This window comes from Eufriesea mexicana, unplaced genomic scaffold (genome assembly GCF_001483705.2).
Source record: "Eufriesea mexicana isolate 0111107269 unplaced genomic scaffold, ASM148370v2 scaffold474474840, whole genome shotgun sequence".
Taxonomy (NCBI): domain Eukaryota; kingdom Metazoa; phylum Arthropoda; class Insecta; order Hymenoptera; family Apidae; genus Eufriesea; species Eufriesea mexicana.
This window is the reverse complement of record NW_016907953.1, coordinates 464,843-479,565: the sequence shown is the minus strand read 5'-3', so window position 1 is coordinate 479,565 and position 14,723 is coordinate 464,843. Positions and strand designations below refer to the sequence as shown.

Below are 14,723 nucleotides of genomic sequence, written 5' to 3'. Positions count from 1 at the left end.
AGCACGCCAGCTCGCTCAAGCTCGTGCACTAGCCGTATGCAAATCGAATTTAATTACTCGGCACAACTAGTGATTAAATAAGTAAGTTTGTAAGTAAATAGCGACACGTGAATGAGAATAATCCGCGTCGCATACAACATGAAATAATAAAACGAAACTCGGTCAATTGTTATCGATAAAATAAATAGACGTTTCAGTGATCTCCAAGCTTATATTTCACCACGAAATATTGTTACCAAACTTTAATTAACTCAAGCAATTGAATGAGAGCAGGAAATAGGATAGCATATCGAATTTTACACAGGGCGAGCGTAACACAGACGTCACATCCCCATACTTAACTGTTATAACATTAATATGTCCATCAGAGTTTCGAAATACGAAAAGTGTGGAATATCGAAGATGTTTAAAATTATTACAGAGCCTGGAATATTGGCATTTAGAAATTCGAGTAATTAAGCAAGGCAGGGATTCTAACGAGAGCCGCAATTTAAATAACTGTTTAATTCAACACGTAACGCGAGAGGAGTGCAAGGTATCCGAATCTTCTGATTCCTAATTTTCGATCCTTTCCCACAGAGGAAATATATGTGTTCAAAGTTCCCGAGCACGTGATTCCTATTACCGATATATTCCTCCTCTGTTCCTTCATATAACTTCTCTCTCCTATCCTCCCGTTAAAAATAAAATCGCCCCTCGCATTCGTTTAGAACACTCCACTGCTTCGCTGCTCGACCTTCCCGAAGTTCCCATGCCTACGCGGCGCTTCAAAGATATCCTAATTTAATTTCAAGAAGTTCGAATAGTTCTCGCAGAACTGTAGCCTTGAGTGGGATAAAAAAGGAACGGAAATGGGAAGGAAGAAGAGGGGGCAAAAAAGCAGCGAAAGAAAAGGACAACTGACGAGTTTCTCTACGCCATTCTTATCGACGATATATCTTTAACTTTCCTCTTCTCTGGCCCGAAAGCGAACCATCCCAGAGCTGACACGTTAAAATGACAAGCTACGAACTTTCTTAATAACAATTTACCCTGGGTAAAAGTTGAAACATCCCTCTGGTGAAGGGCAAGAGCGAACGATGGGACGATACGCATGCTGTTTTTTCATCTTCAAAGAAAATATGTACGTCTAACTGCACGCAGCACGCTTTTCCTCTGTTTTCCATTTCACTGCTGTTTCCCTTCCTATCCTTGTTTTTTCGCACTTTCGAACGATCCTCCTCCGGGCTGTAATATTTTCCCTGGCTTTCCTTTTCTACGAATTCGTTCGTTCGTCCCGGGAACGCAATTTAAATGCAAATTCGAATTATCCCCGACGAAAGCGGGCGAGTGAAATTTTTTCCGAACATTTAAATTCCTTAAGGGTTCATATCGCGATATTTTCTCTGAACAGGTTCGAGCCGGCCGGAATTTGAATTTCGCGATTATTAATTTCGCCATGGTATCGATAAACGACGCGATTTCGAGTGAAAATTTAACGCTGCCTGCCATTTGGGACTCCATTATGCCGGTCGCCATTGCAAGTCGCGGAACAGGCCTGCCATTTTTCTTTAGCCATGATCCGTCCGGTTGCGGCACAATGTGATTCGAATATATCGCCGAGAAGAATAGATATAATTGTTCCTCGTGGCGCCATGATACAAAGATGGGTCAAGTTTATTATACGTTATAATGATCCTCGTTAACCTTTGCTAGGAGTTCGTTATTAACCACGCGGGCGGCCTTTTAATTTAAACGTTTTCTCTCTTTTCCGTCAACGGTGATTTCATTTAGAACGAATTTTCAGCTCGCTGTCAAGTAAATTTTTAATAGTGGTCCTGAAAAGTCACGTCTAAAAACCTTTGAATATGGCGCCACTGTTTGCGCGCCTTTTGTGTCCCCTCTTCGGTGCTCTCGCTTTTGTCGCAGCTAGAATCCTGTTGGAACATGGCGCCCTGACTCTGTGCTAATCAAGTTGAAAAGTTTAGTGTTACATTCGCATTGTTTCTTGAGACAGTTTGAAATAAAAGCAAATTCATTCTCCTTATGAATCTGTTGATGTTGTAAAAGTGTTAGGTTAGTTTATTACTAAGATTATTTTCAAAAGTTACGCGTATAGTGCGAGTGAACGAATAAAACGGACGAGAATAATAATTAGATTTTTATTAAATTATAAAGTTTGTTCATTTTTGTTACCATTTTATGCTACGGTTTTAATAAGAGAGTAGTCTTTAGTTTTAGATTATACGTATCCTCGTTTCTGTTGAATTTCCTTCGTCATAATTTCATTTTATCATAACTGCAGGGTGGATCAACAAAAGTTGACAAATATAATAGTATTGTAATAATTACCAAAGCTTAATTATCAAAGGATGGTTATTGGAATAATTAACGAAGGTTGATAAATATAACCTAATCTACGAAATTCCCACTAGCGCTAAGTATGCAAAATATAGATTGTAGGTTATGTTATATTTCTTCCTGTCACCCTATCGGCCATATTTGGCCCACACAATGTTCCTAGGCCAAGGAAAAACGGCCCAGATCGTGTCACAGAGATTACTTGCTCATTTCGTTTTTATTCGTATCATTATGTTTAATGTATTCGTTCATTCCAGCATTTTCTTCGTTAAGAAATATTTGCATACCGATCAGTGTCACCGTATCGTATATCAAAGCATTTCCTGCAACACGTGCCCAACTGTTATCTGCTGTGTACAGTTTGTAAAGGAAATTATACGTTTTCCTCGTCATTTTATTTATTCATTTATTTGTTAATTATTTACCCGTTCGTCTTCCAGCTATCGCGGTGAATCCGACACGGAAGAAATTTCGTATACGCACATGGCTGTGGCATGTCGGTGCGCATTCAGAAACGCATGCATAATTTAGTGATAATACCTTTACTTCCCCTAATGAAATGTTTATTCGCACGCTCAGCTACCTTTGAAACCGCCATAGAGCGATTTTGATCGTGGTTCTAGTTGCCACATGCACGCAGCTCGTGCTTTTTAATCGCTCGCTGCTCAGCCGAAGCGTGCGTCTTGCTTCGATCGATTCGTTTACGGCCGTCACCGCGAACACATTTTCTTCCAGTCGACCGCAGTGCCATGTTACCTGAAACACCGTCAGAATTTCTCTGCAACCGGATTTGACTTAGCATCCCTTCCCCATCTTCAATATTTCCTTCACAGCATCAACTTTGCTACTACGTCGATGAATCGTACATGATAGGTTCAGAGTGAGGTTATGTTTACACCGTAGGTCAAAAGCTATGTCTCGCGCCTGCAGGGCATTCTGCTTACACTGTGAAAGTAACACATTCTGATTGACTGCGTTATGAAAGAGACCAAATTGTTACGAATAACCAGTTGTTAATAAACAACCAATGGAATAATAGATTGTTATGAATTAATACTTTTGCAGCTACTAATTAAATGTTTTATGCGAATATTGGTATAATATTATCCGAAAGTTTTATTGTCTGGACTACGTATTCCTTCGCTATTACAGCGTGAAACCGGCATTACGAGATTCGACGGTATACCTACAACAGTGTCATGAGGCAAACGAATGATAGTACTGGTGGAACACGTAGAGCGCGCTGCTGTAGCTAGAGAAGAGTACGAGTACCGCGAGGGGTTCTAAAATTTATTTTCGCCCCGCAGCTTTTATAGTATTAAAAGACGGATCTTTAGATTACGCAAAGCACGAATGGAATGTAATTCAACGTTACTTAATGTATTAAAAATTTTGTGCAATCCGGAGGGAAGGATAAGCAGTTGACTAATTAAGATGATATTACGTTTACGTTACTTTTAGTTCTTTGCTATTGTTCCCGGGGTAAAATAATCTCCGTGTGAAGTAATGAACGTTCTGCTAGTTGAATAAACCCTGTGCGAAATATCTTATCCTCTCATTAATTTGGATATTATTATACCTCAGATTCCGTTATAAAATTGTAGATAAGAGTATACCACGAACCTAACCTCAAAAGGTATTGTGCTCGGAAGTACCAAGTTGCGTTCGTTTTTATTAATAATTATCGAATCAAGTTACTCGTGTTTTGTTTTGTATCCTCAATATGTCGGTTCACTGGATAAGTATATAGTTCTGAATTTAAGAATTCTGCAAATATCGCATCAGTCAAATGTACATATTATGTACAATAGTTCTTACGATTGGACAAATTGTAACAATTCCTTCCTGCTCCTTGCTTGATACGACTATATATAACATTTCGATGATATAGCGATACTTTCAAGTTACTGCCCGTTTAGCACCGAGGACAATATATGTATGTCACCGGAGGAATGGTTCTCCATTCTTCTAAGAAGACTATGTCAGCTGAGATAATACACGCGGTACATCACGATCAAAGAAGCTATTCAACATGAAATTGTAGTATCAGTTGAGGCGAAGATCCTGAAAATAATTGCTGTATTCTCAGTAATTTTTAATAATTTTTTGCTTTCTTCTTTGGTATACGTCTTTCAGTATTTTGTAACTATGGAAGTTCACCGACGTGGGCTGAACATGGTCTCTGTCTGGTTAGTTTATCTACCAGTAACAGGATGGCTCGGGCCTTAAATTGTTTGCAGTCGTGCTACAAACATCGTCTTATCCATATAAAGTATACGAAAAGACAAAATATGTAAGCAGAAGCTTAGTCTACTGCGACGACCGAAGCAGAGTTTACCCAAGCAAAGTGCAAACCCTACTGTACATAAGTTTTCTTTGTCTTATACTACGCGTATACTTGGCCACCGGTGTGCGTTGTTGCATTAAGCACTGAAAACAAAGGAAGGAAGCAACCTGAACGCTTTTGGTAATTGTCATTCCAGTACCCGCTGCCCACGTAATTACGCAAATTACGTACAAACATTACACTAATGAATTTAATAATTTCAATTGAAAAACAGGACCTCCCAGAAAAGTATACAGCTTGCAAACCATGGTACATTAAACTAATCAATTTGAATGGAATTAATCACATAAGCCTTTAGAGAATATGTGACAAAATATCTTCCAATAATATTAATATCGAATAATGGTACCTTTTGCAACGATATTAATATTCAGTAATAATATTTTTACAGCAATATTAACATTGAAGAACAAAATTTTTTCAATAAAATATTTGAAAAGTGACATTTGACTCTCAGTATTGGTTATTCTCAACATTCGTGATTTAAATAACGCTGACGGTTGTAGCAGACCCAATTAAAATTAACCCAGTACATTTTCCAATATTCCAAAAGCCTCTAGTCTGATAAAATGTTGCGCTTCACATGTCCCGACTCTCAAAACATGTAAATTTCAATTTCCAAAAGACCTTATGATCACGCTATATCAATTTCACCTACTATATCATTTTAGACGGATTCAAAAATAACTTCAGTCGTGTGGTTAAGTTGTTAAAAACTGAGTGCTCTATCTCTGCCATTCTTAGCTAGCACGAACACCAAAAGTGAGGTTAGGAAATATAACAACACGTTGAATCTTATACTCGAAAGGTTCGAACGACGTAAATTAAGAAACTTCAATGATCACCATATAACAACCCATTAAACAGTTTCAACTTAACGACCAAATTGTTCCTTGAACGCATTAAACGAAATTTTTCTTCTCTCGTGTTTCAGCCAGCAGACGGCTTACGTGTGGAGCAGCGTGGGCCTGGGGGCGCTGTCGATGCTTGCCAAGGAAACAGGCATTACTGTTTTGCCTCTAAACCTTCTTTACGACCTCTGTCGCTCCTGGCATTCAATCAAGAGGTAAGCGTTTAAGGCGCACGCTCGCGGAGCAGTTTGAAAACGCGACACGTAGCTCACGCCAATAAATCCTGAAATAAGAAGTAACACTCTGTCCCCGGTCCTATAGTTCGTGCGACTTTACACGACCCTTTGCCCTATCGCAGACCTCAATTCTTTCCTTTATAACGAGACCTACGGCGACTCGAGGGTAACTTCTATGTCTGTGGGATGATACAATATAGCTTTGAGTTAGGTTAGGTTAGTGGCTCCTGCTCTCGAAGATTCAAGGATTCACAGAGCCTCGCTGCATTAAATTCCAGGTCTGATCGAAAAGATAGCCGAAGCAACTGTTCAGAAATTAAACGTTCCGTCATAATTTTACGTTTGTTAACGATTGGAATTAATAGGTGGCAGCACGTGTGTGCTTTCTTTGCGGTTACAGTATAATACTTGGAATTAATGTTATATTAAAACATAAATAGGAAGGATCAACTGTTTCAAGCGTGTCAACACTTCTATTACACATTTATCGATACACAGATATTTTATAGAAGTTTAAACAAACATAACCTCCGTCACGATTCCAATTCCAAGTCTACCAATTTCTTTTTATAATCGGGATCTTTAACGACACAAGTACGCCTTATCTAATTTTGTGACGTTGTGAACACTTTGACAATTCCACAATTTACTCATATTCTTCAAAACCCTGTGTCAGTACGAATTTACACTCGAGTATTGGCGGACCAGCTTTTCTGCAGAGCGAAAAAAATGTTCGAGCATGGGATGTTAAATAACATGAAAAATAATCGACTACAGGCGTATATATGTGACGTAATAAACATTCGTGAATCCTTTTTTCCTTTCTTCTTCCTAACGCTTAACAATGATCCATCGAAGCTTCTTTATTTGCACCTCCATTGTTTCTTTCGGACGTTTAAAACAATCAGGGTCATTATTTCCACGGATAGCGGTGGCAAACAGCACGATCGCTCGACGATCGTAAAGTATCTCCGTTCCTCCCATCACTGCATTCCCCACCACTGCGTCACCCTCCACCGCACCGCTCCATCCGCGCCAAAGGCTATTAAAACGAACGAGAAATCGGTGGGACGGGCGCGAAGAATTACTAGCTGGAATCCCGTCGCGTACCGTCCAAGCGTATAAAATTGCGTTTGAAAATGAAATATAAAATCGCGCGGCGCCATATGTAGCGTAAAACGTGAATTCCAAATATCGCCGGTTCCTCCTTTGCATACGCGCGGGAATGGGATTTGCTTTAACAGAGGGCGCTGACTACCGGCGTGAGACAAAGACGATCTGATGGCCGATCGTAAAACAGCGAAATCTGATTAACTGTTTACACCGGATTATGCGGGACCAGCGTATTCGAATAATTATACTTGGAGAAATGTAAATCAGGGCAGGCAAATTCACAAGATAATCGAATCTTTTGGATCAATGGGAGGACCTTCGATTCGTGGAAGATGGGGCCAGTGGAAACCGTGTATGTTTGGGTGACGTTAATTCGATTTATGAAATGTCTGATGTCGTTCCTATCGAGTGCAATGAAATTAACGCTTTACCTCTTTGTGATTCAGGTCTATCTTCGAGGCAAGATGGAATGACGACTCCAGACACTTTTCCCGTCGGGCTGCGGCGCTGCTTGTTTCGGTGAGTTCTGTAAGCTTCTAGGGAACACGAGTAAGTTCGAAATCATCTCGGATTGAGAAGCTTATTATATTATTTATGGCTTCGGGGCTCCGAAAATGTTTTTGTAAAGCTTTCTACTGTTTGTTCGGCAAGCACAGGTGTGTAGCAAACGAGAGTTCGAGATAATTATACTTTTCATATGTAGCAGTCTTTTGCGACACAAAACTTGACTAGTGTAATAGCGACGTGTCCATTGCTGGAATGATTAGATTAAAATTAGGGGATGTCACCGTATGAGCCTGTTTCCCTCTTTCTTCTTCGCTGTTTCCTTACCTATAAGCCACTCTTTACTTGACAATTACGTATATAATTATAAAATGTATAAGAATGAGGATCATTGTAGTTGATTTAAAGAAGTTATCAATTATCATTCCACTCCTCACTCTATGATAATTATATACCTTGAGTAAATTGCCTACATGATATTCTCATTATTTTCTTCCTAATTCTTAAACATCATCAATGTATAGAGATATATCAGCCTAAGTCTCACTATTCTAAACTATATTATATTAAAATCGACCAAATTCGCGCAAGACTGTAATAATGATGTACATACGTATAGGAGCAAGGAAAACAGCACAAAGTACATATGGAATGTGAACAAATTTGCAAACGCACGTGTCGTACAGATGCATAATGATAGCGGAACCCGCAGAAAGCCCCACAATCCTCGACAATCGTGTCACCTTTCAGCCCAGTTACTCCCCTAACTCGGTTACTCGCGTATTCAAATCAGATTTCATAACCGTAAACCGAACAACTGAACCAGTGGCCTGTCCGCCGACAATAAGAGAGTACAAGACAATAAGTCCCGTTACTCGTCCACGAATACCACCGGGGACAAAATCGAATCCTCTTAACGTGTCACACGCGGTCACTCGTGCGTGGAAGCCCCGCGTGGTTACTGGACGAGCCGCCTGGCGTGAGGGCGCGCGTGTTCCGCCCAATGGTCGCGTCGTTATCGTATTACCGGCGATGTCTACACTCGCGTTGAGCAGAAACGAATAGACCGATCGTGGATGGTCCGCGTGTTCGTCTATCCATTTATCCTGCCTCGAGGATCCCGTTCACCTCCTGCAGACGTGCCGGGAAGTTCCTGGTCGTGCCGGACGGGAGGCGATGATGAAATTTAAACGCAACACCGAGCGAAATCGATGCTGCGTGAGTGAGCAGGCGTTCCTGGTAAATTTATTCCGCCGTTTACGCGAAATTATCCCCAAGGTCGTTTACATGGTCGATACAGTTGAAAATCCGCCGGCCCAGTGTAGAATGCTCGCGAGGTATAATGCGAACGTACCGCTTTGTTCTGACAGGCGCTTGAAAATTCGCCCGAAGTTCCTTCGTTATGGTCGATCGAGAATAGGAATATTGTTCCGACGCCTCACGTTTCGCGCATTGTTTCCTGCCTGGAACGGCCCGTCGTGCTATACCGCCCATTCCGACTGGCAGATCGACGAGAGTTCTCACTGGTAATTACCTGGATCTGTGTGTGTTTGAAATAACAAGGGGTGAACGAGTATGAGAAGGTTGACCCGTGTTGGATACTTCTTCGTTTCCTTTTTGTCCTTTCGTGTTTCTGGGAAAGAAGCATTGGGTTGGATTTGAGGTTAACGTAGTGAGGTTAGGTTTCGATTATTGCGTTTAACCAATTTAATTGTCATGTCCCGTCAAAGATATATGTATATCTTGCTCGGTAAGAAGTTTCTTCCTTATATATTTGTGATCATGAAAGGAACGTTCCGTTAAGTGATAGTATCTGTAGTGTATATATTCATATATGTAAATAAATTATATTTATACGCTAACGAAGGTTAATATCAATTTTTCCGAAAGTAGCTGCGTATTTTTGTATAACAGTAAAATTTATGTGACATCTGGTCAAAGCGTGTGTAGATGGGAAGATAAAGAGGGAACTCAAAAACCGAAAAGTCAAATAAACAGAGTGATAATGCAGAATACAGAACATTGATTCAAAAATTTGAAATTAGGTATTTAAGTTGTGGAATAGTTAGTGTTAACACTCATCGTATAATCAAATTTTCTGGACAATGTAACAGCGTGTTAGGTATTAAAAGCAAACGATTGTACGTGTTAATTATTATACGATTTCCTATTCACTGCTGTGAAAAATAACGTCAGTTTTATGGCAGGAGATCTTCTAATTTCTTTTTTCCTCTTCCAAAAAATCGGCGAGTACAAAGCGTTAAATAGAAACATTTTGTCATTGGTCAGATATGTTTGGGCATTATGGTTGATTGGTTTGGTAGATCTGGTATAGAGTTCGATAGATCGGACTTCTGCGAGTGAAAGTCCAGGAACTTTGTCTCGCGATAATGGCCCCAGATCCGTGTCGTTAATTCTTAACGACCGATATCTCCCTGTTTTTATCGTCCGGTTGCAGGCGACCGCCGATGTTTGCAGCGTCCTGTGGCTTAAGTAAGTTTAACGATCGTTAACGCAGATACACTCACCGTCGAGAGTTTGCTTTTACGATCGCGTAAGAGAAACTCGCCTCCCTCGAATTGTGTTGGCCGACCAACGGAAACTGCTTAGGCTATTCCACTGGCGGCGGTAAAGCGATCGTGGCTTTCGAAGACTTACGATGAAATACGGGACAGGCCGATGGTAGCCACGGGAGTAGTTATGGATGCGGTGCTACTATTTATCGACTCGGCGTTTCCTTGTTTCTCCTCTGCCCTGTAACAGATGTTTGCGTATACTTCACTATGCTCGCGTGCTGTTTTCGTGATCAGTGGACGATGATGACTTCTGGGCTTGTGATGTTGGTTATGATCTTGCAGATAAATATTTTAAAATAGAAGGCACGACATTTAAGTTTAGGGTCTATATTTAAGGTTAAGGTTAAGAATTTATGATTAGGGTATGGGATTAAGTTCTCCTTCTAAGCTAAAGTTATATATTTCAGCTTAGATTATTTGCTTAGTGTTAACGTTACATTCCAAATTTTATGCTTCATTCGGGGAAAAAGGTTAAGATCTAAATTTCAGGTTGAAATTAAGCTATACTGTTAAAGATCAACTCTAAATTTGAGGTTCGTGCATTTATGTCAGTTATTAAGTGTATGTAGAATACAGTAGATCTAATTTGAGATAAAGGAAAAAATTGAACAGCCAGTAAAAATGGTTCGGCAATTACAAAAACATCTATAGCCTTCCCTTCGAGAGATACAGAGTGTAACATCATTTCTTGAAATTCCAATTTATTTAGACCTTCGTCAATGACAGCAAAGGTTCACTTAACGTCACGCTACCGATTGAACATTAACAATATGCAAGTTAAAAAATAAAATAATAAAATAGTAAGGTCTACACTGTTCCATGGTGCTTTGACGAATGCGGTCGTTCATTAATTTAACGTACCATTCTCAACGTCATTTCGCACATCGTAACAGCAATCACCTGAGGAAGTTACGAGTGATCGTATCAGTCTTGGCATCAGTCTCTTCCCAGCGACGTTTCATTGTCCTGGCCCTGGCGAATTAATTTAAACGATATCTCGGCGAGGGCTGCCATTAAAGATATGCAAAGTGCACTCGTATAAGTCTCAATTGCTCGCTCGACGTCTCTTGACTTGCTCCGGATCCTCAGCGAGTCGAGGATGACCCCGTGACGTCCGGTGGCAAACGCTGCCATCCAGAATCTCAGTTTCGCCAATTAACGCCCGGTAAACGCGTCGTGTGATTAATTAATTTTAATTAACCAAGTGTAATTAACGTATAACGAAATGGTCATCGTAGATAGCAGGTGACAGCCTCTGAGCGTAGAAGGAAGAGGAACGAACTTTGTTGAAGTGTTATTGACACAATAAGGCTCTCCATGTAGGTGCTGATAAAAGTGTCATTAATCGCGAATTAATGCAACTGACTGTACCATTACCCTCCATTTCTTCCTTGTCATCGCTTTTCCCTCGTTTCGCTGTTCTATATAATTTGTATAGTACCCACGAAGTCAAGGGAGTGTACAAAGTATCATTAGTTCAATAGAAAGTCGAGAGTGCGCACATGGAAGTCCATAAACGAAACAGAAAATTTTATAAAAGTGTCATCGACTGGATTAAATTCTTCATACAGATGGACATAAAGGTGTTATTAACCGTAAATTAACGCAAGTGACTGCAGAATTACCTCTCATCTTCCACCCCTCTGACTCTGTCCTTCTATTTCTTTCCGCGTAATTTGTATCGCACCCACGAGATTATGGGAGTGTACGAAGTATTACCAGACCGATGGAAAGTGGAGGGTGCGCTCAGAAGTCCTAGCGTACAATGTTCCAAGGTATGCTAATATATGCGAAGAAACGAGGGAGGCTAGGGCCCCGCGTACACATTTAACCGGTTTTCCAGCCTCCTTGGTCCTGCTACCTATCACCACTTACACGTCTAAAGCCATGCTCTCTACGACAAGGTTAGTCGACAGGGTAATTTCTCCCCCTCAGGAACACTGAATTTCAAGAGCGAGGAATTTCTTGATCCCTCTATGCCGGACTCGGGTCGGTTTCGTGTTAAGGGGTCGTTCTGCGACTTGGTGGACGATGTATCGTTTCGTGGGAATTCTTTTAGGCTTCTCGAACATCCAGCGGAAAAATTTATCGATTCCAGAATATATGTTCGGTTAAAGAAAATCAATGAATACAATAATCGTGTTAGCTGCACGTCTGTGCCATGAAGAAAATGATCCGTCATTTTAAGTGACCTGGCAAATTATCGAATAATAAAATTCGAAATTAAAAACTTTTTCCAACGGAAATGTAGGTATTGAGAAATAAAATTATTAAATAGTTATTTCAATGGAGCAGAATATAAACTTAGGATCAAGGAACAGACTTTGTATAGGGTAAATGTCTGTTTACCAGCTTAAAAAAATGGAAAGCAAGCTTTCAAAATTTTTAATGCAGAAATATATACAAAGATCTTTGAAATTTCAAGTTATTCTGCTTCCAAGTAAGCAAATTTTATATTCAAACATCAAAAGTCAGTAACGTTTGAGAACGAGTAATTTTTAATATATTGTCAATAGAAATTTGCATAGATTTCTATGAAAATTATTGTATCATAATGTATATAATAAAATTTGTTTTTCATAACACTGTCATTAAATTGCGTGAAAAAGTATAGCATGGCTGAATTCTTCGTTCAGTTAGTCCAACTTGCTAGCAATTATCGATGCACATTACAGGCGTGTATTAGGTCTGATCCGACAACGTTCACATCCGGCAACAACGAAGCGTGCACTACAGTTCTGTAGGACGGTAGCATATCGCAATCGATAAGCCAATGCATTAGGGATACGCGTTGCTGACTGACTCTACATCAGCATGCGTATTGTTAGTCAATTGGCTTGCCGCTTAAATCTTAGCTCCATGCTGCGAATTGTCTTAAAGCCATGGGTGTAATTATGATTCCATTCATCGTGTTAACTCGCGGGTATGAACAGCTTTTGTTCAGCGACGGTCGGGGTGTTTAATTAACATATTCCAAAATATAATTTTCAACGGAGGATCCCGGGACGTAACGACGCGTTTAAACGCCATGGCATCAATTATTCTCCGCGAGAAGAGATAATTGCCCGTAAAATAATTGCACGAGGTGCCTTTCTAATTAAAATCTCCAACAATTCGCGAATTAATAATAACTTATAAATAAAAAGCAAACGCGCATAATGCACGGAAGAACCATCACTGCAGTAAAGAGCAGCAAATTTTACCTGCACCCTGGAATTTAAATCCGCTGGAAATAGCATTCAGCCAAAAATATTTTAATAATTCCAACAGAGATATATATTTACTACACCCTTCAACTTACACCGATCCAACAGTTTCACCAAGTTCCTCGAAACGGGTTTAGAAACTATACCTCGAGGAGCTTGTTCTCCGTGTCAATCCGGCGAAAAAATGCACGTTGGTTCTGCGAGAAATATATTCCCGAGCGTGTATACGGGGTTAGGTTATAATACCACCTCGGGCATTCCCGGAAGACTAACAAGCGGGAATTCCGGCGGGTACGTGGTCCAGCAATGTCCTGCCCGCATCGGATATTTACCGAAATTGAATTTCTGTCTCGTTCCCGGCCGCTCGTGGCGTAGGTCAGCGAGCCCTGGTGGCGACATAACGCGATATTCCCCCACCGCTCGAGCGACGAAGACGTCAGCGACCACCGTATCCGTGGAACGAGAGTCGTTGGACGTGGAGTCGTGAAGGTGAGGTTAGGACGTGTATCGAGTGCACGTAAACGTAGAGTCTATCGTGGAAGAATATGAATGCCTTGGAGTGGCAGACATTGTCCGGCTGTAGAACGCTTCTAGAATCCACTCGTTCTCGATCTGTCCAAGAACATGGGATCCTGAAGGGGACATGGAGGGACGCTGCCGAAGACAGAAAGAGGAAGGTTTGACGGCGGTCCACGCGGTGAAGCTAGAGAGTATGGCGTAAAGAGTGATCTCGAACGAGGATGGGATCTATGCTGGACGTGACGGAAATGCGACCAAAGATCTGGGTGTCGTTCACGACGTAAATGCGACGACTCTGTCATGAGACCGGAATGCTATTTCCCATATCCTGACGTATTACGTTGGAAAATAGGTTTTGGGTGCGGGATATGTAAGCTATATCTAAAACTCTTTGGTCGGGTGTCAATTTTGACCTGTTTCTTATCAATCTGATAAGTAATAGTTCGAAAATGCGTCTTCCTTGATGCCTGTTGTTCTTTAACTTATTGGACCTATATTATGTATTTGTCGTGTATTGTGACAGAGGCATTGTTTGTCAATTGCAAATTATATTTTGGGTATATATTAGAAAATATTCCGTATTGTGCATGTTTATACATTTGACCGCTTGTTGTTTTCTTTGTCGATGCCTCGATAACATCTTTGCTATGATCATCGACTATGCTCAAATATATTATACTTCCACGATCGTGAGTCGATGAAAGTTGAACGTATTAGTTTAGAGTCCGTAGTTTATCAACATCGTGTCCAACCTTCCTGTTTAAAAGGCTGAATAATTATAAACTATAATCTACATCCATTTAAGACATCTTATTGTCATTATGCTGCACTACCGTCACTAGGCGGCAAATTAGTACATTGCCAAAGAGGCTATGAAGAAAGATAGAACTGCATTTTCCGATATCCATAATAAGTACCCTATTATTCACAAAAAATATAAATGATGAATATTAATTTACAATTAATATCCAATAACGTGATGCAATAAGTTCAAGTTTGTATTTTTCAATTATAATACGAATCATAATATG

General features: G+C 40.3%; 1 protein-coding gene across 1 annotated transcript in view; it reads left to right on the top strand.

Annotated features, from left to right (window-relative positions):
* Nucleotides 1-14,723, top strand: part of LOC108547175 (transmembrane and TPR repeat-containing protein 1) — a 310,690-nt gene that overhangs the window by 163,118 nt on the left and 132,849 nt on the right. Inside the window, exons 4-5 of the mRNA XM_017899583.1 lie at nt 5,622-5,753; nt 7,334-7,406. Coding sequence (XP_017755072.1) covers nt 5,622-5,753; nt 7,334-7,406 — 205 coding nt within the window. The remainder of the gene's footprint in view (nt 1-5,621; nt 5,754-7,333; nt 7,407-14,723) is intronic.